Source organism: Pseudophryne corroboree, chromosome 2, assembly GCF_028390025.1.
Source record: "Pseudophryne corroboree isolate aPseCor3 chromosome 2, aPseCor3.hap2, whole genome shotgun sequence".
Lineage (NCBI taxonomy): Eukaryota > Metazoa > Chordata > Amphibia > Anura > Myobatrachidae > Pseudophryne > Pseudophryne corroboree.
This window is the reverse complement of record NC_086445.1, coordinates 116,582,847-116,606,032: the sequence shown is the minus strand read 5'-3', so window position 1 is coordinate 116,606,032 and position 23,186 is coordinate 116,582,847. Positions and strand designations below refer to the sequence as shown.

At 45.7% G+C, this 23,186-nt stretch overlaps 1 protein-coding gene across 1 annotated transcript in view; it reads right to left on the bottom strand.

Moving 5' to 3' along the window:
* CRYL1 (crystallin lambda 1) overlaps nt 1–23,186 on the bottom strand; it is a 255,721-nt gene that overhangs the window by 214,517 nt on the left and 18,018 nt on the right. Inside the window, exon 3 of the mRNA XM_063951646.1 lies at nt 11,265–11,391. Within this exon, the coding sequence (XP_063807716.1) occupies nt 11,265–11,391 (127 nt within the window). The remainder of the gene's footprint in view (nt 1–11,264; nt 11,392–23,186) is intronic.

The window sequence follows — 23,186 nt, the reverse complement described above, 5'->3', positions numbered from 1 at the left end:
CATGGTCCTTACGGAGTTCCCAGCATCCACTAGGACGTTAGAGAAATAGAAAAGACATGGCTCCCAGAGGTGATTCAGAGATTCTGCTGCTCCATATCTGCCAGCAGGCATTGAATATGGGGTGAGAGACCCCCAAAGTCACCAGCCACTGGAAAGGCAGAAGTGGTAGGGCTCAGGATGCGTATCTTCGTTTCTGCTGTCGGATGATGACAAAGGTCAGTGCATCCGATGAGAGAACTACTTACGCCCCCTTCTAGTCCAACCTGAAGAATGAGGAAAGGGAGGGTTTCATCGGATGCACTGACCTTTGTCATCATCCGACAGCAGAAACGAAGATACGCCTCCTGAGCCCTACCACTTCTGCCTTTCCAGTGGCTGGTGACTTTGGGGGTCTCTCACCCCATATTCTATGCCTGCTGGCAGAAATTGAGCAGCAGAATCTCTGAATCACCTCTGGGAGCCATGCCTTTTCTATTTTTAAATTATTGATTTTGCCATACGCTACAGTAAGAGGTTACAGGTTATTATCCTGAAATTTTCTATTATATGAACCTCTTCTCCTTGTGTCATTCTATGTTATTTGTATTATTTGTTTGTTGATATTTCGCCTTTTAATATCATTTTGTTCTGACATATCAGAAACATTTTACCCTTAATTTAGAATAAAAGTTAAGTTTTAACACATATTTTGAGCATATGGGAGTATAACTGTTTATCTTTATCTATGGTCAGGTACTTATGAGTTGCTTCCCATCATAAGAGTTCTTTCCCTCCCGGAAAAGGGAGGTGCCTTGTTCTTACTAGCACTGCTACTATTATACATTACAGCAGACAGCTCTGCAGCTGGCAGCAGAGGTGCATACACAGGTGGGCGTTCGCGGATGGATGCAGCCAGTGCGCCCACAGGGCAAATACGCTGTGTGCTGAGCACCATCCACACCACCCTAGTTATGGCCCTGAGTGTTATTGTCAGGTGATGATTGTTTGAAAAGAGGGGACTCCCCTCTTTGAAATGAGGGTAGCCCAGAGTGAGTAAGGGCCAGAAAGAGTGACATTCTGCACATTTAGGGCCCTCCCCCATGCCCCGACTCTAAAAGTATTTCTGTAATGTACATTGCTATTGTCAGTTGATCAGCAGAAAACAAATACTGGTCACATGGGACTCATTTCTGTATAATAAGGGTGCAACTGAGTTTAATTAAACCCCAATAGGTAAAACTGAAATGACTTCTGCAGTACTGAAGAAATCACACAGGATCACCAGAGAATAACTTCTTAGCTGTAACATTATTTGACAGAGGGAACTGACCTCATTCACATTAGGGTAACGGAGTCTGCAAGTGCCAGATGGGGGAGGTCTACACTATTACTGTTCTCTCCCTTATTTCCTGGCTTGGAAAAAATGTATGCAGTCTTTCACCTGGACGTGATAGGGCTTATATCAGGGACGTGCAGTCAGGGGAGGCAGTGCCTCCAGTCATAATGATTAAAATAATAAAAAGAAGATATTTATAACAGAGTCTGTGATAAATAACTTCATTTATTATTTTAATAATGTCCCCCCTCCTCCCACCCGTGAAAATGTTGGGCTGGGAGGCAGCGGGAGAGGTGCCTCCCGCTGCTAACATTAAAGCCTGGGCAGCGGGGGGCGGGGCGCAGCAATGGGCTGTGAAAGCCCATTGAAAAAGAATGGGGAAGCGGCACCTTTACTGGTGCCTCAATGACAGGGGCGTGCATTCAGCCCCGATGAATGAACGCCCCTGTCAGTCCCCCAGATGTGATTGGTCCAGCGGATCCAGTGCTGGATCCGCTGTCCAATCAGTAGCGAGCCCGCTTCCCGGCTGCAGCAGGCGCCGTGGGCTGTGTGGGCGCCCGCTGCAGCCGGCGCCGCTGACTGACACTAGAGGTCATAAGTGACCTCTAGTGTCTTAGCGGCGCTACTATGGGAGAGACGTCATGAGTCATGACATCTCTCCCATAGTAGAGAGGAGCCGGCGGACGGAGACGAAGGACAGCGCAGCAGGAGCGGTAAGTATGTGTGTGTGTATTTTTTTTTTTTGTGTGTGTGTTTGTGTTTGGGGCACTGGCACAGCTAGGGGACACAACTACAAGGGTCACAGCTAGAGGGGGCACAGAAATGGGGGGCAAAGCTACAGGGGCCACAGCGACTGGGGGCACAACTACTCAGGGCACTGCTACAAGGGGCACAACTATTGGGGGCGCCTGCTCCATCCTCCCAGCCAGCAGCAGCACTCTCCCGTCTGTGCCAACGTCTTCCCGCGTCAGCAAGCGCATAATATTCATTCATTTCTCTCTCTCTCTCTCTCTCCCTCTCCTCCTGTGGATTACTTTGTTTGTAAGTATAATTTTCATTTTTACAGGTGCCCCCATTAGATTCTACTGGACAAGTGGACGTGATCGGCGTGGGATGTAGGCAAGTAATCTCTCATTCTTACAGGAACCACCTATTTGATTCTACATGGACAAGTGGACGTGACCGGCGTGGGATGTAGGTAAGCATGTGTGAGTGTGTAAGTGTGTTTTAATAAATTTTTACTTTCACGGTGTGTGTTGTGTTTTTATTTGGGTATTTTTTTTGTTGTAGAACTACAGGTACCAGTGGGCCCGTTATTTCCCCGCATGCTGGTACTTGATGTTCTCCAAGTACCAGCAAGCGGGGGAGGCTTGCTGGGCCTTGTAGTTCCACCACAAAAAAAACAATATTTTTTTTATTTTTTTACACACTTATGGCTATCAGCCCAGCACCCACCACCCAGGGGTACTGGGGACAGCCTCGGGCTTCACCTCTGGCCCTTGGGTGCCTGAAGGGGGGGGGGGGGAACCCTTGATTTAAGGGGTCCCCACTCCTCCAGGGAACCCCGGCCAGGGGTGACTAGTTGGGGGGGTGGAGGGGTATGCCACGGCTGCAGGAACCTACATAAATGTGTCCCCCCCGGCTGTGGCATTATGTCCCTGGCTAGTGGAGCCCGATGCTGGTTGTCTAAATACGGGGAACCCCTGTCCAATATCTGTCTCAGGTGTTTTTGTTAATACATTAAAGGTATTTCTCCTTTTTCAGGAATATAGATTATTAGAGTATTCTAATAATCTATATACGTTTTTATTATCACACTTTGTTTCTTTATCACACTATATTTTAATATTTCACCACTCTTGCTGAAATGATTTTAATGCTATCAATAAAAATAGAGATAATAATACAATTGGTTCCAGTGTGCATTCACCCAAAAAAATATATGTTTCCTTTTCTTTTTTCTTTAGTAAATTGCTCATCTCAGACTTGAAGCATTAGGATAGCACCTATAAAATAAAATTGTAATTGTAATATTGAACACAATAATAATGATACTATAGAAGGAACCATAATATATTTAATTATTCATTGACTGAGCACTTAATGTACTGGTGCAGGATTACTTCAGTGTTCTATATAAGTGCTTAGAACGAGTCTCACTAGTCCTTAGCCGCAGGGGTTAATATTTAGGGGGTCCATGTACTAAGCCTTGCATGGAGAGAAAGTGGATGGAGATAAAGTACCAGCCAATCAGCTCCTAACTTCCATGCCTTGCTCTCGCCAATGCTTAGTACATACTGTAGACCCCTTAATTACCTATGCTGCTGGTGGTGGTGAACTTGTTTCTTGTGGTTCTCTCTTTTCCAGTTTTGCAGGGGTATTGAGCACTGTTGCTATGGATAGAGAAGTAGCTTTTTACTGCATACTGACAGTATAAGAGAGAGCACTGTTTACTCTGAAAGGACAAATAACTGGTTTATCCAGAGGTTCCCAAACGAGGTCCTCAAGGAACCCCAACGGTCCAGATTTTAAATGTATCCATGCTTGTCCACAGGTGACTTAATTAGCACCCAAGTCAATTTGATTTAACCATCAGTGCTGAGCCATGGATATACCTAGATCCTGGACTGTTGGGGTGCCTTGAGGAACGCGTTTGGGAACCTCATGGTTTATCAATCAAATCTATTATTTAATTTTGTCATTATACCGGTGGACCGATTGCAGATCTTGTGATCATGAGGTGCCAAGCTCAATATTAACTTTAACATACCACAAATATCAAAATGTTTTAGAAAAATCCAACTGTATCACATATATTATACTTGTAACTTCAAGTCTGGAATTTATTTCCTCATAAAAACTAATCAGATTATTTAAGCATGACCAATACATCAAACAACCATGCATCTGTTTTCTAGATCAAATCGCTACCTGTAATCACTGAAATATTATCTCTTGTCACACTCACTGGGATTCTGCCAGGTATGTAGAAGTGACCCAGTTTTACAGACATGCATTCGAATCTAAATAATAATTGAGTAAGGGTGTTCCGTGTCCTCAATGCATGAGCTCCAACGGCTTCCTTAGGAGAGGGTAAATGGCCACCTGGGTAAGTATAGAAGTGGGGTGGAGGGTGAACAGAACCGCAATGGCAGGGGAGTTGTTGGTGGTTGGGCTAAAGCCATGATGGTGGGGAGGAGCTGGAGAAGAACAGAAGGAAGGGGCAGGGCTAAACAGATAGGGGGCAGGATGGAGTGGGGGCAGAGACTGAGGTGAACCAGCATATGGGGTCCATTAATCTATAATATAATACTAATATCTTATTTATAAAATTCATATATCTGTTTTTTCTTGTCTGGTTATGCATTCGGACACTCCTGCACTAATTAGGATGAAACCAACGCTAGGTGGTCCAGTTGGATCCTGGACAGGTTTTAGGGGGGCTGGGGTCCTGGTCAAACCTCACAGTGGAATGCGCCAGGCAGAATCTTGATCCAGGAAGCCTGTTCTGGGCTTTATACAGAGTGGAAAACTTCAGTACGGTAACACTGGATCCCAGAAGACATACTAGGGGGTTGGGGTCCCAGTCAAATCTCCCGTTGGTGTATGCTAGGCAGAACTCTGACACAGGGAGCCTGTCTGGGCCTTCCACCAGATGGATTTGGATGAAAACTTTAATGAACTGTAATAACCAACAGAAATAATTACAATTCAGTTACCTAAAGTAACTGAACAATGACAGACAATATTATTATTATTATTATTATTATTATTATTATGTGGTCAGTTTTCTTTTCATAACTTATTGATCTACCCACGTTATCTATAGTGACCTAATTCTATTATTTGTTCCTATTTTATTGCTATTTAGCTTTGGAACATGCCGATTTCTTTGTTGCCTATTCTAGTTTAAATGATTTATTTTCTACCCATATCACTTCTAATACTTTTATATATTAACACATTACCATGCTCAAATATATAGTATTATATACAGGTTATAATATCATATAGTAGTTGAAGATGATTGTATAATTACATGGACTCAGGTGAGCAATTGTCATCTGTATTTCGGGTGTGGATTATTAGATCTATACTAAAAAGATCTACAGTCAATAGGTCTACCACTAATGGTAGACATGCATTAGGTCAACACGGTGAAAAGGTTGACATATGAAAAAGGTCAACAGGGTCAAAACAAGCCCCATTAGTGTACCACGTCCCCTGGCATGGTTCGCTTCGCTTGCCATGCTTCAGGTAAGGTTTACTATTGCAAATCGTAGTCTACGTGGAGGGTAAAATATGAAGAAAAAAAAAGTTTGGGAAAGGTTTAATTAAAAAACCAACAACTTGTGTCAACCATATGTTTGTCGACCATTGTCATGTCGACCTTTTGACCCTGTAGATCTATAGACTGGATACCTGTATTTTGTAGTATGAAGATGAAAGGCTTACTCCACTTAAAACAATATCGTCCAATTAAAATAAATATGATATAGTGGAACAATTCTTGATTCTGCTATAGGATTTTGATCTGAAATCAATTATGAAAAGCTTGGAAAAACTCTGTTGCTGTCAGATATGCTGTAAACAATGGACTAGAATTAACAACTTCTGTAATTGTGAAGCCAAACCTGTAACCTACACTAAAGCCCCCCACACACCTGAAAGACCATAGACCATCGGGCCAATGCACCCGATATCGATATATCGGATTGATATATCGTTAGTGAAAGTGCAAATCACTAACCCTGATGACCCGATGCGCGGTCCTGCGGGTCATATGCTGGATCCTCTGCATGATCTTATGTGCAGCACATAAGATCAGGCAATCTGGGTAGTAGTGATTCACAGGTCGTACGATAGATCGTTAGGTACTTTTCCTGACCTAACGATCTATCAGACTCCTGGAGCTGCCTGGGAAATCGTAGGGATGCTGGTCGTCCTAATGTATGGCCACTATTAGGTTTTCCCATGGTTACAGATTTTGCTAAAGATCCATGATCTGACCATGGGTGGCAATGGCATATCTGTAATGGGTGCCCCTGAGTCCAGGGGGAGCCTACACTGCCCATCCTGTACCCATAGAATTATACTTACCCCACCAGGGTACCATGGCGTCTGCCAGTGCTGCAGAGATCAACAGAAAAATGGTGCGGTGGCCAAATTCCCGGTGATTTGCGCATGCGCAATAGACTGGCACAAAACCGGCTGCCAAAGTCTACAGCACTGCTACTGGAGAGGAGGGGGCCCGCACAGAGCCTGCACACGGCCTTCTCCTCGATAGTTTTGCTTTGGGGGTCTGCTATCTTCTAGTACGGCTCCTGATTCTATCATTTTATAGAATGTACTGGATAAATGATAGCTACAAGCTGATCAGTGGCATCACTAGGGTCGGTGTCACCCAGTGTAAATCAGGAGCCTGAAAAAAGGGTGTGGTCTCATGGGGAAGGGGGTGTGGCCCCCAGAGATTCTCCCCACATTATAGAGATGCAGTGTTCATCTATTCGCCTGCTGCTATACTATTGGTGCCACCACCCACTGCAGCCCGCACTCCCCTAGTAACGCCACTGAGGCGGATTGCTTGCTATGGCAACTTCTCTCCTTGTCTTCTTTAGAAGTTTCATACATCTCCTCAAATTTCTTGTCATTCTTAATAGATCAGCAAATAAAAAGGACCACAACCAAATCACAGGCACAATATACTACTGTATATACTGTATAATACCATTATGCAATATGCTCAGCCATTACGTTAGCCCTAAACATGAAAAGTGGAATTTGTTGCTTGCTGAAGTAATACGATATTCCATAAAAAAATAAATAAAAAAGTCGTTGTACTGATGCTTATTAAAACATAAAAGGGAAGCGTAAGAATGCTGCAATTTCTGGTGCTTACACCACACCTCAGTAACGAGTAAGTCACAGGCATTTATACAGGCTTCTTATAGTAAGACCAGTCTGTGTCACCACTTGCAGCAGCGTTTACTGGCGCTTCTCCTGAAGCCTTTATCTGCACTTAATACACCATAATCCTGACTATTACCACGTACGCTGCAGGGAAGATGCAGATGAAATTGTCCCAGCAAGATCATAGGTTTATTTATTTCATGGGCTCTCTATCACTTAGGCACTCATTCTGAGGTGGACGGAATGGAAATATCCGGCGCAAGCGCTCAAGGAGTTAGTTGTGCACATGCGCTCGAGACACATTGCACAGACATCTCTATGCTTACAGTCAGGGGGCGCATAGCGTAACTGCACTGAGATCCATACAATTTTGACAGGTGTTACTGGGTGGTGACTGGGAGTGGCTAAGAGAGTGGGCATGTTGGTATCAATGTTGGGGATTGCGTCGAAAGACACAGTTCCACTGGCAGCCATGTTTCAATGGACATTTTGAGCAACCATAGGGTTGCTCTAATGTCCGATGATGCGGCCAATGTCCGAGCGATAGTGCTTCTTTGCGTCAATTGGATGCCCACTGGCTGCGGCATTAGCATAACGAGACAGTACTGCAAATGCATCCGCCTGTAGGGGGCAGCGTAAATGTCTATACAGAGGGCCACACAATTAGAATCTAGAGATGAAGGGGCACTGAAAAGCACACCAATTTGGGGTTTTATGGTAACCATAAAGATCCTCTTTAATTCACACATATTATCAAATTGTATGTGTATATACCTTTACTAAAGTCTAACTAGACCACTGAGATGCAAAGAAAAACATCCTTTCGTTGCTACGGTACACCATACCTCCCAAGTTTTCATCCTGGTAGGTCGGAACACCGGAAAAGGGGCGTGACCCCTGATGGGAGGGCGTGGGCATGATCAAGTGGGCGTGGCTGTACGCCGAGGACTCTTTCCGACATTTAGGGGGCGTGCCCAGCGCTCCCCGGGCAGCCCCTGGCTCACTGCCCGCAGTGAATAGATGCTGTGCGCACAGCATCTATTCAGAGATCACTCGCTGCTTTGCAGAACAGCGGGTGATCAAGGGCTCCCCCCAACTGCCCCCGCCCGCCTGCGGGACACTGCTGCCCGTGGGAGGGACAGCGGGTCAGTGTCCGAATAGCGTGACTGTCCCGTGGAATTGGGAGAGTTGAGAGGTATGGTACACCATTATTCCCGCTACCTTTACCAGTATATCTGCTGTAAGTCCTGGAGCCTCAAAGAAAATATATAGAAATTTCAAACGCACCACTTTCTCCTGCATGATCAGATGTGATGTACAGCAGGAGACATAATTCCAGAAGACTAATCCAAAAAGACAAAAACACTTGAAGATATTGAAAATTATATAAATCTGTTAACAAGAGCAGGGGGATTAGTAATTAGGAGATTTCAAGATCGTAGGGGAAAGAGTGTTTAGGTTATCTGGTCGTTCCGGTGACATTGGGCCTGATAAAGACACGGTTGCAAAGCTGCTATTGTACGCAAATCGGCTGATGTTCCCTTATTGCGCACGCGTCTGAGCCGCAGTGCGCACGCCTGCGATTGCACCGAGAATTTAGATGCAAAGTGAGTGACAGGGAGACAGAGTTTGGGGGGTAGTAACGGGAGTGGTTGGGTAAATGCAGGCGAGTCATGGGCATTCAGACGACGATTTCTGGGCATGTATAAATTAGCGGTTGGTGAATCCCCTTACTGAAATGTGACACATTTAATGACTGGACTGATTTGTACATTGCTAAAATCAAGGTTAAATTCCCCAATACACCAGTCATATGGGGTTTCCCCAAAAAATTAAACGGAACATGGTTCAGACTAACTGTATATGGTAAAGGATCCATTCCACTACCTATTGCTGAGTACACTGATTTTTATGTGCAATCTATATATAAAATCCTTTCTGCTTTCCTTTTATATACTGCTCATGCCTGGCTAATTCCAGCAAGAGGGATTGTAGAACGCTGTGCTGCGAGAGACTGCCGGCTGCTGCTGGGCTGATTACAGGCAGCTGTGGTGGGCCAGCAAAGCTGTATGGCCTTGTGTAGCCTAGTGGCAGTGTTAGGATACAAACCCTAGAATGTGTTTACACCTCTGGGAGCCTTAAATCATGGACGACCATGCTACACCATTTGTGGTTCTTGTCTCAAGAGTGGGCTAATAGGAGATATTGGGGCAGATGTATTAAGCCTGGAGAAGTGATAAAGCAGTTATAAGTGCAAGGTGATAATGCACCAGCCAATCAGCTCCTGTCATTTTTCAAACGCGTAATGATTGGTGCTGGTGCATTATCACCTATCACTTATCACTGCTTTATCACTTCTCCAGGCTTAATACATCTGCCCCAATGTAACCTAGATGTTATGTGTCTATTTCCCTTATACATTAGTGAGCACATTATACTATTTAGTGGGATTGTTGTGTTACTTTTCTTTTGCCAAATTCCTAAAAATGAACCTGGCTAGGGTTACCACTCAGTCCCAACTACGGGACAGAGGGAAACTAGCCAAACTGGGGATATGGATGGCCTTTCCTCTAGATAGAATAACAGCAACAATAGTCTACATTCTGTTAGCCATATATTTATTATTGCTTCGTTGTCCTTCATTGTACAACGAGTAGAAATGAGCATCAGCCAATGGGAGGACTTGGTAGAAGAGATGACAGAGCACTGCGCGGAGGTTTGCGGAACAGTACAAAATACGTTTTCATATTACAGTGTGTCGTGGCTCCGCTCGCAGTGCAATGTAAGACCCAGCCTGATTGACAGGCTGCAGGCGTTTGTTGGCAGTGACAGGGCACGTCTTTCAAAACAGTGTTGGTGCCAGTCTGGGACGTGCCAAAACCAGCCACTGTGCCCACGGATGCAGATTCACTAGCTTTGGCAGCTCAGTTGTGGCGGACATTCTCAGCAACCTTAGGGCTACAGACGTCAGATGGTCGCAATGTTTCTCAGATGTTGCGTCTTTGGACGCAAGTAGCGGATCTGGGGCGTCTTTTTACAAAAGAAGGCTCATGTGGCATTTGCGTATCTTCTCAGATCGGCTGCGACAGAAGACAAAGCACCGAGCTGATTTGCGTCCACCTCTATAGCAGGCCCTGTGTGTTTCTTCCTATATTTATAATTTGAGAACATTTCACACCTTTCAGAAAAGATGACTTCTAGGTGCATTGCTTAACAAATAAAACACACAAAATTGCATCATGTAATAATTACCATATCGCTCTCACACAACAACACACCCCTATAGCTACTGTACACATTACTATGTGGTATATCCAGTGAGCCATCATCATTTTTCTGCTACAGGCTCCTCCTGTGGCGAAGCCAGGTAATGCAAGCTGCTCTAGAACACCATAATAACACACCTACAGTATTTCACCACTGGCAATTAACAGCTGACCAGAGGGGAACACTTCTACACTGGAGCATGTGATCACAACAACAATATTAGGCAGTAATGCAACTTTTACTGATCAAAAAGAATCTAAATGTGTTGAGAGTTTAAAGTGATGATCGGCTCATCCTTACACGTTCTGCAGACTTTTCATAGAAAATAAAATTGGGATCCCTTTTCCTTGTAAACGGACTGGAAACAATGGAAATTTTTTGTATTGATTTTTAAAGGGCAAATGTTTTATTTGTATAGCCACAACATGCTGGTATTAAATCAATACATGGCTCCGATATTAACAATCACACATCAGTCACTTATAGTTCTAAAAGAATTTGGCCCATAGACCTATAACATAGAAGGGTTTAACCTGAGTTACATGTAACAACAATGAAAAACAACATCACAGAGCCATGTTCATGCCCTGTAGTCAGGCCTCCGTGGGCAGGTGACAGCTTCCTGGCATGCAGTGATCATACGGTATACATTCTGCACCATCACATGCCATGAGGAAGGTGTGGAACATTCCATAACATGTTTAATTAAATACTTTCTTGCCCTGGATGATCTTGCATGCAAAACACACAGATCAAGCAGTCTTTCACTTACTTGAATGAATATAGCTCCCTCTAGTGCCAACTTCAAGTCACTCCAGCCGCTGATCAGAGAGATTTGCTCATGGACACTCAGACTTCCCCTGAGCATTCCTGAATTCCTCAGTTCCTCCATCTGTTTCCTAGTAAACAGAATGAAAACTAAACAAACAATCTATTGGGTAATAAGATCCCTTTGCACCAAAACCAATTGATCTGAAAATTAGGCTGCTTAAAGTTTACTACTAAAATAATCAAATTCTATACAGTAGTCTTTGCTATTGCTTTTCACATGACAACAGTTTACCAAACTTGCAAACAAAGCGTGGCATTGCACAGTGGTTCCCACATGTTCTTGAACCACGTTGCCAAAGTATCAATATTTTTGTTCATGGCACCTCTAGGCCAAAAGCTTTTTATGGAGTAATTCAGCAAAAATTATTAAATTGTGTACTTACATATCATCTGTAGGGTCAGTTATGTGGTGGCAGACAAGTATGGGCTTCTGTTTGTACACCTATTTTATAATTGGTAGCCACCAACGCTGGTTTTGCCTATCACACTGACCATAAATAATTTGATTTGGTCCTGGACACCAACCCGTGGCACGCCTGCAAGTGGCCTATGGCACCCCGTTTAGGAACCATTGACATAGTAGTTGATGTTTCAAGTAGGTAAGAGTGTAGAAATGGACCAGTGGAGGAGTTGCCCATAGCAACCAAATAACTGAGGTAGCATTGATCAAGTACATTCTATAAAATGTAGGTAAATCTGATTGGTTGCTATGGGCAACTTCGCCATACAGCTCAGAGCTAAGACAGAAGTTATCTACAGATAGACTGTTCCGCTCTTTCTGGTGATCTATAGGATGGAGAATCCTGCGCAGCATATGATGTAAACATAGAAACAGAATTTGACAGCAGATAAAAACCACTTGGCCTTCTAGTCTGCCCCCTGTTTAACCATGTTGTACCTCAAGCCCTATTAGATCCTTAGTTCTTTGTAAGGATATCCTTATGTCTCTCCCAAGCATGTTTAAATTGCTCTACTGTATTAGCCTCTCCCACCTCTGATGGGAGGCTATTCCACTTGTCCACTACGCTTTCTGTGAAGTAATTTTTCCTTGAAATTCCCCTGAACCTATCTCTTTCCATACTCAGTGCATGTACTTGTGTTTAATACTTCTCTTTGAAGAATGTTTCCCTCCTGTAACTTGTTAAAATCCCTTGGTATATTTGAAAGTTTCTAGCATGTCCCCCTTTCCCTTCTCTGCTCCTTACTATACATATTTAGATCTTTTTGTCTTTCCTGGTAAGTTTTGTGATGTAGGCCATGCACCATTTTAGTTGTCCTACTTTGTACAGTCTCTCACAGCTTTGAACTATTACTATTTGTCATCTAGTCAAAAAAAAAGTCAATAAGGTTTGTTTGACATTATCTTCCCCCCAGTAAATCCATGCTGTTTGGGATAATGTAATTTGCCTGATTTGAGATATTCTACAAGTCTTTCTTTTAAGAGTGTTTCCATCAATTTCTCTACTACTGATGTAAGGCTCACTACTCAGTAGTTGCTAGTATCTCCCTTGCTTCCACTTTTGTGCAGTGGGACTACGTTTGCTCTTTTCCAATCCTCTGGAATTTCTCCTGAAGCTAGTGACTGGTTGAAAATTCTGTTAATGGTGCTACAAAATGTGAGGCCCAATGAAATAGGCAGCCCCACCCCCCTCTTATCTTTACACAAAATAATTTAGTGAGATATTTTGGCAAAAAAAAAGATTTTGGTTACCTACCGGTAAATCCTTTTCTCGTAGTCTGTAGAGGATGCTGGGGTCCACATTAGTACTATGGGGTATAGACGGGTCCACCAGGAGCCATTGGCACTTTAAGAGTTTGAGAGTGTGGGCTGGCTCCTCCCTCTATGCCCCTCCTACCAGACTCAGTCTAGAAACTGTGCCCGAGGAGACGGACATCTTCGAGAGAAGGATTTAAACACAGATAGTGGCGAGATTCATACCAGCTCACACATACAAGGCACATCAAGCTAACTAGCTTGAAAAACTCAGCAACTGCTGAAACATTACTTACCAAGTAACAATGCAGTACATAACTAAACAAAGTTGTACTGAACCAGATAACGGTTGCAGGAAAACGAAGTGCTGGGCGGGCGCCCAGCATCCTCTACGGACTACGAGAAAAGGATTTACCCGTAGGTAACCAAAATCCTATTTTCTCTTACGTCCTAGAGGATGCTGGGGTCCACATTAGTACCATGGGGATGTACCAAAGCTCCCAGAACGGGAGGGAGAGCGCAGAGGCCCCTGCAGAACTGATTGACCAAAAATTCAGATCAGAGGCCAAAGTATCGAACTTGTAGAACTTTGCAAACGTGTTCGACCCAGACAAAGTTGCCGCTCGGCAAAGTTGTAACGCCAAAAGACACCCCGGGCAGCTACCCAGGAAGAACCCACCTTACGAGTAGAGTGGGCCTTAACAGATTTTGGACACGGCAATCCTGCCGTAGAATAAGCATGCTGTATAGTGAACCTAATCCAGCGAGATATAGTCTGCTTTGAAGCAGGACACCCAATTTTCTTGGGATCATACAGGACAAACAAAGTCCGATTTCCTGTGACAAGCAGTCCTCTTCACATAGATTCTCCAAGCCCTCACAACATCCAAGGACTTTGATGAAATTGAGGAGTCAGTAGCCACTGGCACCACAATAGGTTGGTTAATATGAAATGCCGACACAACCCTTGGAAGAAACTGCTGACGTGTCCGGAGCTCAGCTCTATCTTCGTGGAATATCAAGTAAGGGCTTTTACAGGACAAAGCCCCCAATTCTGACACATGTCTAGCAGAAGCTAAGGCTAACAACGTGACAGCCTTCCATGTAAGAAATTTGACCTCAACCTCCTGTAGAGGCTCAAACCAGTCCGACTGCAGAAACTGCAACACCACGTTAAAGGTCCCAAGGCGCAATAGGCGGTACAAAGGGAGGTTGGATGTGCAGAACTCCCTTCAAAAAGGTCTGAACCTCAGGAAGGGCAGCCAATTGTTTCTGGAAGAAAATGGACAGGCCCGAAATCTGGACCTTCACAGATCCCAACCTCAGGCCCATAGCCACACCTGCTTGCAGGAAGAGGAGAAAACGTCCCAGTTGAAACTCCACCACAGGAAACTTCTTGGACTCACACCAAGAGACATATTTCTTCCAAATACGATGGTAATGTTTAGACGTTATCCCTTTCCTAGCCTGTATCAGGGTAGGAATTACCTTCCTCAGGCGTTCAACCTCCATGCCGTCAAACGTAGCCGCGGTAAAGTCTTGATAGGCGAACGGCCCCTGCTGCAGCAGGTCCTCCCGAAGAGGAAGAGGCCTCGGCTCTTCCTGCAAGAGATTCAGAAGGTCCGCGTACCAAGCCCACCTCGGCCAGTCTGGAGCAATGAGGATCGGTTGAACTCTTGTTCTCCTTACGAGCTTTACAACTCTTGGAATGAGTGGGAGTGGTGGAAACACGTACACCGACTGGAACACCCACGGAGACACCAGGGTGTCCACTGCCACTGCTTGTGGGTCCCTCGACCTGGAACAATAGCTTCAAAGCTTCTTTTTGAGATGAGAGGCCATCATGTCTATTTGAGGTACACCCCAAAAGTATGTTATTTCCTTGAACACCTCCGGATGGAGACCCCACTCCCCCGGATGAAGATCGTGTCTGCTGAGGAAGTCTGTCCACTCCCGGAATGAAGATTGCAGAGCGCGCCAATGCGTGTTTTTCTGCCCAGAGGATGATTCTTGTCACCTCTGACATCGCAGCTGCTTTTCGCTCCGCCCTGTCGGTTTATGTAAGCCACAGTCATTACATTGTCCGACTGTACTTGAATGGCCCAATTTCTTAGAAGATGGGCCGCCTGAAGAAGACCGTTGTAGACGACTCTTAGTTCCAGGAAGTTGATCGGCAGGCCGGCTTCCAGACTTGACCACCTTCCTTGGAAGGTTTCCCCGTGAGTGACTGCGCCCCAGCCCCGGAGGTTCGCATCCGTGGTTAGAAGGACCCAGTCCTGAATCCTGAACCTGCGGCCCTCCAGAAGATGAGGCAATTGGAGTCACCAGAGGAGTGAAATCCTGGCCTTTGGCGGCAGACAAATTCTCTGGTGCATGTGTAGATGAGATCCTGACCACTTGTCCAGGAGATCCAGTTGGAAGGCCCGAGCATGGAACCTCACGTACTGGAGAGCCTCTTAAGAGGCCACCATCTTCCCCAAAAGGCGAATGCATTGATGAACCGACACCCGGGCTGCAGTGGTGGGATTCAAATAAATTAACAACCGGTTCTATGTCCTAATGACCATTTTAAGTATACCAAAAGACATAACTAAAGGTAGTTTAATAATTCACGTATTTAATACTCAAATAAGAACAATAAAAGAGGTACACAAAAGTAGATGAAAAGAGGGACTACATACATACCCCCAGCCAGTCGCCCTTACCACAGGACAGGTCCTGCACTTGATTCCTCGATGCAGCTGCACGCTGGTGGTGGGTGGTGATAGGTGAGTGACCGCTCCGCTCCTGAAAATGGTGCCTCATAGGAACGGGCATTCCGGAACCAGTGGTGGAGCCCTCTGTCACCCCTGCTTAACCTGAGCTGCCGTCCGCACACCCGCCCCCCCGCACAGACCGCAACAGGGCCTAGTGTCTGTGTAGCACTGCAGAGTTCCTCCGCGCCCGGTCCACCCTCTCAGCATCTGGACATACTTACTGCGCATGTCAGGACTCCAGGGAGAGGAGGAGTCAGCAGGACAGGGCCGGGCGCAGAGGAACTCTGCAGTGGTACACAAACAATGACGCTCGGCCCTGTTGCGGTCACCGGTCTGTGCTGGCGGGCTGGTGTGCGGGCGGCAGCTCAGGCTAGGATAGAGGGCTTCCGGTGCAAATATTGCCCTGGCAGTGCTCATTAGCAAACGGTTCTCAGAACTGTACCTAATATTAGGTATCGGTTCTATGGAACCGGTGCGAACCGGCTGAATCCCACCACTGCCGGGCTGGCTTCAGGAGATCCCGGACCATTGTTTGTATCACCAACGCCTTTTCCTGTGGAAGAAACACCCTCTGCACTTTTGTGTCGAGGATCATCCCCAAAAAAGACAACCTCCAGGTTGGTTCCAAATGAGATTTTGGAAGGTTCAGAATCCAACCGTGGACTCTGAGTAGGCGGGTTGTGAGTACAATGGACTGCAACAGCTCCTCCTTGGACAATGCCAATCTCTACATTTACCACACCTGACACTGCTGTATCCCACCTGCACCAGACCCTAGAGAGTGCCCTTGATGAAGTAGCTCCAGCTACCAAATCACACTCCACGTAGGCTTAGATGCCAACCATGGCACTCTAAATCAACAAGACACCTACAAAAACTGTCACGTAAGGTAGAACGTCAGTGGCGGAAATCTCAGAATCCAAGTGACTTTCTCACATATAAGACTACCTACCACTCCTATCGTCAGGCCCTGGACACTGCCAAACAAACATATTTCCAATCTCTCATCTCTGATCATGCCACCAACCCCAAACGACTTTTTAATACATTTAAATCACTTCTTTACCCTCCCTCACCTCCCCCACTAGCTACTATCAGTGCACAAGAACTTGCTTCCTACTTCAAGGATAAGATTGATAAAATCCACGATGAAATGGTATGCTCTAACTCAGCCAGTGACCTGCTCAAATCCCTATCTGAACCCTCTGGCACTCTCTCTTCATTTGATCCCACAAGTGAAGATGAAGTATCAACACTCTTTTCATCCTCCTACTCCACTACCTCTCCTCTTGATCCTATATCCTCACAGATCAGAAAACGTTTGTCTCCTGTGCTTATCCCAACCTTAACTAAAATCTGTAATCTCTCTCTCTCTACTGGCATCTTTCCATCTCTGTTTAAACATGCAGTGATTACTCCCATTCTGAAAAAACACAACTCTGACCCAAACACACTCTCTAACTACCGTTTCATTTCTCAGCTACCCACACTTTCTTAACTCCCACAACTTACTGGACCCACTTCAGTCAGGCTTTCGTGCCCAACACTCCACGGAGACGGCACTGACCAAAGTAGTGAATGATCTTGTCACTGCTAGATCAAAAGGCCATTACACACTACTTATTCTTCTAGATCTCTCTGCTGCTTTTGACACTGTTGACCACTCTCTTCTCATACAAACACTAGAGTCCCTAGGTCTTCAGGACACAGCCCTTACTTGGTTCTCATCCTACCTATCTAATCGATCTTTCAGTGTTCGCTTCTCTGATTCTACCTCCTCTTCTCTACCTCTATCAGTTGGAGTACCGCAAGGCTCAGTCTTAGGTCCTCTGCTTTTCTCAATCTATACCTCCTCTCTTGGTAAACTAATCAGCTCCTTCGGATTTCAGTATCATTTGTACGCTGATGATACTCAAATCTACCTATCCTCCCCAGATTTATCACCATCTGTATTGGCTCGTGTCACTGGATGCCTGTCTGCCATTTCAACTTGGATGTCATCTCGCCATCTCAAACTCAACATTTCCAAAACAGAATTAATTGTTTTCCCACCAGCTAAGGGTAGTTACCAACCTGATATTGCCATAACTGTTGACAATGCAACTATCCACCCTACCCCACAAGCTCGCTGCCTAAGTGTCATCCTTGACTCTGAACTGTTGTTTGTTCCACACATTCAATCTGTCTCTAAATCATGTTACATGCACCTTAAAAACATATCCAAAATACGCCCTTATCTTACACAGGACACTGCAAAAACTCTGATCCATGCACTCATCATCTCCCGCATTGATTATTGTAATAGTCTCCTTACTGGTCTTCCCAAACATAGGCTCTCACCACTTCAATACATTTTAAATGCAGCTGCGAGGCTAATCTTCCTCGCCAGACGTTCTTCGTCTGCTGATCCGCTCGGTCAGTCCCAACATTGGTTACCGGTATTCTACCGTGTCAAATATAAAATACTTTTACTTACATACAAGGCTATTACCCAAACTGCACCATCATACATCTCCTCACTCATCTCAAAATATCTCCCTACCAGACCCCTCCGCTCTGCACAAGATCTGCGTCTCTCATCCAGATGTATTACCTGTTCCCACTCAAAATTACAGGACTTTACCCGGGCTTCACCCACTCTGTGGAATGCCCTCCCACGCACAGTAAGACTCTCCACTAGTCTCCAAACCTTTAAACGTTCCCTGAAAACTCATCTCTTCAGACAAGCCTACCAAATTCCTGACCCACACACATAACCTTCAATGCTTCCCTATCCAGTTACATTCCCTCTGCACAGTCCCCATAACCTCACATTTTGTCTTCCAACATTGCTGGGTGATCATATCATACAACCTACTAAGAACCTAGCAATCTGGGGAAACATTATGTAACAGGTTGCATCTATCCTTGTGTATCAATACCTATTTCCCTATAGATTGTAAGCTTGCGAGCAGGGCCTTCCTACCGCTATGTCTGTCTTTGCCCTGTTTTGTTCTATAACTGTTGTTCTAATTGTAAAGCGCAACGGAATATGCTGCGCTATATAAGAAACTGCTAATAAATAAATAAATATCAGTAGATCGTCCAGATACGGAATGATGTTTACCCCGTTTTCGGAGTAGAACCATCATCTCCGCCATCACCTTGGTGAACACCCTTGGTGCTGTAGAGAGGCCGAATGGCAGGGCCTGGAACTGGAAATGACAGTCCAGTAATGCAAAATGGAGATAAGCCTGATGCGGTAGCCAAATCGGAATGTGGAGGTACGCATCCTTGATATCCAGGGATACTAGGAATTCCCCCTCTTCCAGACCTGATATCACCGCCCTGAGAGACTCCTTCAGAAAAGGGTTCAGTGATTTTAGGTTCAGAATGGGCCTGACCGAACCATCCGGTTTCGGTACCACGAAAAGGTTCGAATAGTAACCCATGGCTTGCAAATGAGGAGGTACTGGCACAATGACCTCTGCCTCCACCAACTTCTGGACCACTGCTTGTGGGACAGTCCTGTCCGCCAGCAGAACTGGCAAGCCTGATTTGAAAAATCGGTGAGGAGGGAGATTTTGAAATTCCAAACTGTATCCCTGGGACACAATATCTGTCACCCAGGGATCAAGGCCGAACGATACCCAGACGTGACTGAACCGTCTGAGCCTCGCTCCCACTGGCCCCACCTCCAGGCTGCGCGGTCCACCGTCATGTGGAGGACTTCGGCGTACTGGCAGCAGGCTTAGTTTCCTGGGAACCTGCCGCAGCAGGTTTCTTGGATTTAGCTCAACCTCCTCTAAAGGTGGTATTGGACGGTTTGGCCTTTCTAGGCTTGTTAGACCGAAAGGACTGTGATGCTGATGAAGAGAAGGATTTCTTCGGAGTAGGTGCAGCTGAGGGAAGGAACGGAGACTTGCCCGCTGTAGCCGTGGATATCCACGCATCCAAAGCTTCCCCAAAGAGAGCCTGACCTGTGTAGGGTAGGGACTCCACACTTTTCCTGGATTCCGCGTCGGCCGACCACTGGCGCAGCCACAGTCCCCGACGAGCTGAAACAGACATGGAAGATATCCCCGCAGCCATGGAACCATGGTCTTTCATGGATTCTACCATAAAACCTGCTGAATCGTGAATCTTACGCAAAAACAATTCAACATCACCCTTATCCATTGTATCCAAATCCTCAAGTAAGGTGCCTGACCATTTTACTATAGCTTTTGCAATCCATGCACTAGCAATAGTGGGACGTAATATGGCCCCCGAAGCGGTGTACATTGATTTAAGTGTATTATCAGTTTTTCGATCAGCTGGCTCCTTTAAGGCGGTAGATCCCGGAACAGGTAAAACCACCTTTTTGGAGAGTCTGGACACAGATGCGTCAACAATTGGCGGGCTTTCCCATTTTTTCCTATCCTCCGCAGGGAAAGGAAATGCCACCTGGACCCTTTTAGGGATCTGGATTTTTTTCTCAGGGTTTTCCCATGCTTTCTCAAATATAGCATTTAATTCCTTTGACGCAGGAAAGGTTAGCGAGGCTTTCTTATTTTCAGTGAAAAAGCCACCTCAACCTGCTCAGGTGTTGTATCATTAATATTCAATACATCCCTGATAGCCTCTATCATCAATTGCACCCCCTTTGCAAGAGAGGCAGACCCCCACAACACATCCCCAGTACCGCCTGTGGTATCAGAATCGGTATCCGTGTCATCCTGCATGACATGAACAAGCGCACGTTTGTGGGGGTATATAGCAGAGCGTCCTGAGGTACCAGAATCGGGCCATTCTGCCATAGAGTTCTGTAATACCTGGGTTGCGGATTCATTACTTACAACCCTATCTGAAATCTGAGAAATCCAAGATTTGATAGAGGAAAACCACTCAGGTTCCCTTAACTGCTTAACCAGTGCTATCCTGATTACATGGAATGGGATCATCCTGGGAGGACATAGCCTCCGCAGCATATGACATAGTGTCCCTGGACATAGGTAAAGGAGACCACAAAACACCCCACACACACACAGGGGAGGACAGACAGAGTTCCCCCCCCCCCCCACCCCCCCAAGAATGGCAAGAGAGAGACAGAGATTGGAGCCAACCCACACAGCGCTTTTAACCAAAGGGAGACCCATTATCAGCGCTGACTGTGCACCTTAATAGGATACACAGTCGTATTGCAGCCTCCCCCCCCCCCCCCCTCTACAACCCCCTGGTACCGTGAGAGATAGCTGGAGTTGCTGTGGCGGGACCTTCTTTCTCCTGATCAGCGCTGTGCAGCCAGGAAAATGGCACTGAACGCTGCTGGGTCCGCTCTGAGGAGAAGCTCCGCCCCCAAATGGCGCTGTCTTCCCTTCATCTGATTATACTGGCCGGAGGATTAATGCTTGCTGAGATCCTGGGACCACGGCAGGCTTTGTGACCAGTGTAGGGTGTAAGCGCTGGCCCAGGGCGCCCCGGAACGCGCCACACTATGTACCGCTGAGCCACCCCGGAGCGCAGTTAATACTGCGCTCCTACCCTGCTGCCGCCATCTACACACCAGCCCCCCGCTTGAAAGGGGGGTCGGTGTCTTACTCGCCACAATCTTCAGCTCTGTAAGGGGGTGGCGGCATGCTGCTGGGGTGAGCGATCCCGTGGCGGGGAGCAATCTATCCCCTCAGGAGCTCAGTGTCCTGTCAGCGGAGTAAGTGGCTCAGACTGTTGCCAGTAGCCTCCCTGTAAAATAAAAAAAACTCTAAAATAACTTTTCTAGAAAAACTCTGGAGAGCTTCCCTAGCTGTGGCCGGCTCCTCCGGGCACATTTTCTAAACTGAATCTGGTAGGAGGGGCATAGAGGGAGGAGCCAGCCCACACTCTCAAACTCTTAAAGTGCCAATGGCTCCTGGTGGACCCGTCTATACCACATGGTACTAATGTGGACCCCAGCATCCTCTAGGACGTAAGAAATACTGTACAGAACACAACCAATTGTGAGTCTGGACACAGCACAGTAGCGTTCAGTGTACCCCTATACACAGTCACTATAAAGCACAGCCACTGGTCATACTCTGGACACAGCACAGCCAATACAGCAGAGTACATCACAGCACACAGCAGCAGTTTCCTAAATCAAAGGAGCAGCGAGCAGCCTTTTTATTTTTTATTTTTTTAACGAGAGAAAACCAGCTGTGCACACACACACACACACACACACACACACACACACACACACACACACACACTCACTCTGTCTCACTATAGACAGAGCCAAAGACTACTGTTCCCTTCCCAGCCAACCCTGGGACCCTCCTGCGGCGTAGATAGAAACTGCAGCATTTCCCTGAAGCCATGCCCCTTTTTGGAAGCATATGCCTTCGGCGCGTGGCAGGGTCCCAAATCTGACTGGCACAAAGTTGGGTGGTGTGCTACCAGTATTTTTTCGGATTATGGGAGGAAACTGGAGAACCAGGAGGAATCCTGCAGAAGTTCAGGGAGAATATACAAACTCCACCACAGTGCTGTGAGCCTGTAATGCTAACCAATACACCAACATGCTGTCAATAGAATGTGTATGATGGAAAACAAGAGGATTTTTTTCTGTCCCGTACGACTTTCTTGAAAAACTTTAATGAACCCCCAGACCACCCACTTAACTGGGTCTTGGAGGCTGGGCTACGCTTTCGGGAACCCAGGAGAGCTCATATATGCTCTGGGACATTAATGTCACTCTGCTCATCACTGTGCCTTCCCATTCGTAGAGTGCTCTGTATTCATCCATATAAAAAAGAATAATAATTATTATTTTGGAAAAAGTCGAAGTCCAAGGTTTTTCCTTGCTGGATTCCATTCATGACTAGGATTCTTGGAGAGTAAAGTGAACAAGCGACCTACGATTTATAACTTAATGTTTGATTTAAATTAGCTTTAATTACTATAGCAACAAATTATTTCTCAGAAGGCATGGAACTGTATATTTTCTTATTTAGACACTAGATGGCAGCATTTAACCATTGTACAGTATGGGATGTAACACTTTTCTCTTAGCATGTGCAGATTTGCATGTACTATATATTGGCTTTTCTAAAACTTTGTGGTGCATTTAAAGTGCAAATCTACATGACCCTTACATGTCTAGCAGTCATATAATACTGTACATGGTTCATGTGTTCACAATTCCAGGGGTTATGTGTGGATGGGAAGACGTTTATCAAAGTTGGGCAAATTGAATATATGCAGATTAAGGGGGGTCTTCAATGCATGTCGGATCCTCTCCGACGGAGAGGATCCGACAGCGCAGTATTCAATTCTTGGCCAATTCCAAAATGTTTTGCCCATTTCTCGACAATGCTGATCCGACTTTTTGTGAAGTCGGATCAGCATTGTCGAAAATGGGCAAAAATCTTGTCGGAATTGCCTGCGAACTCTACAA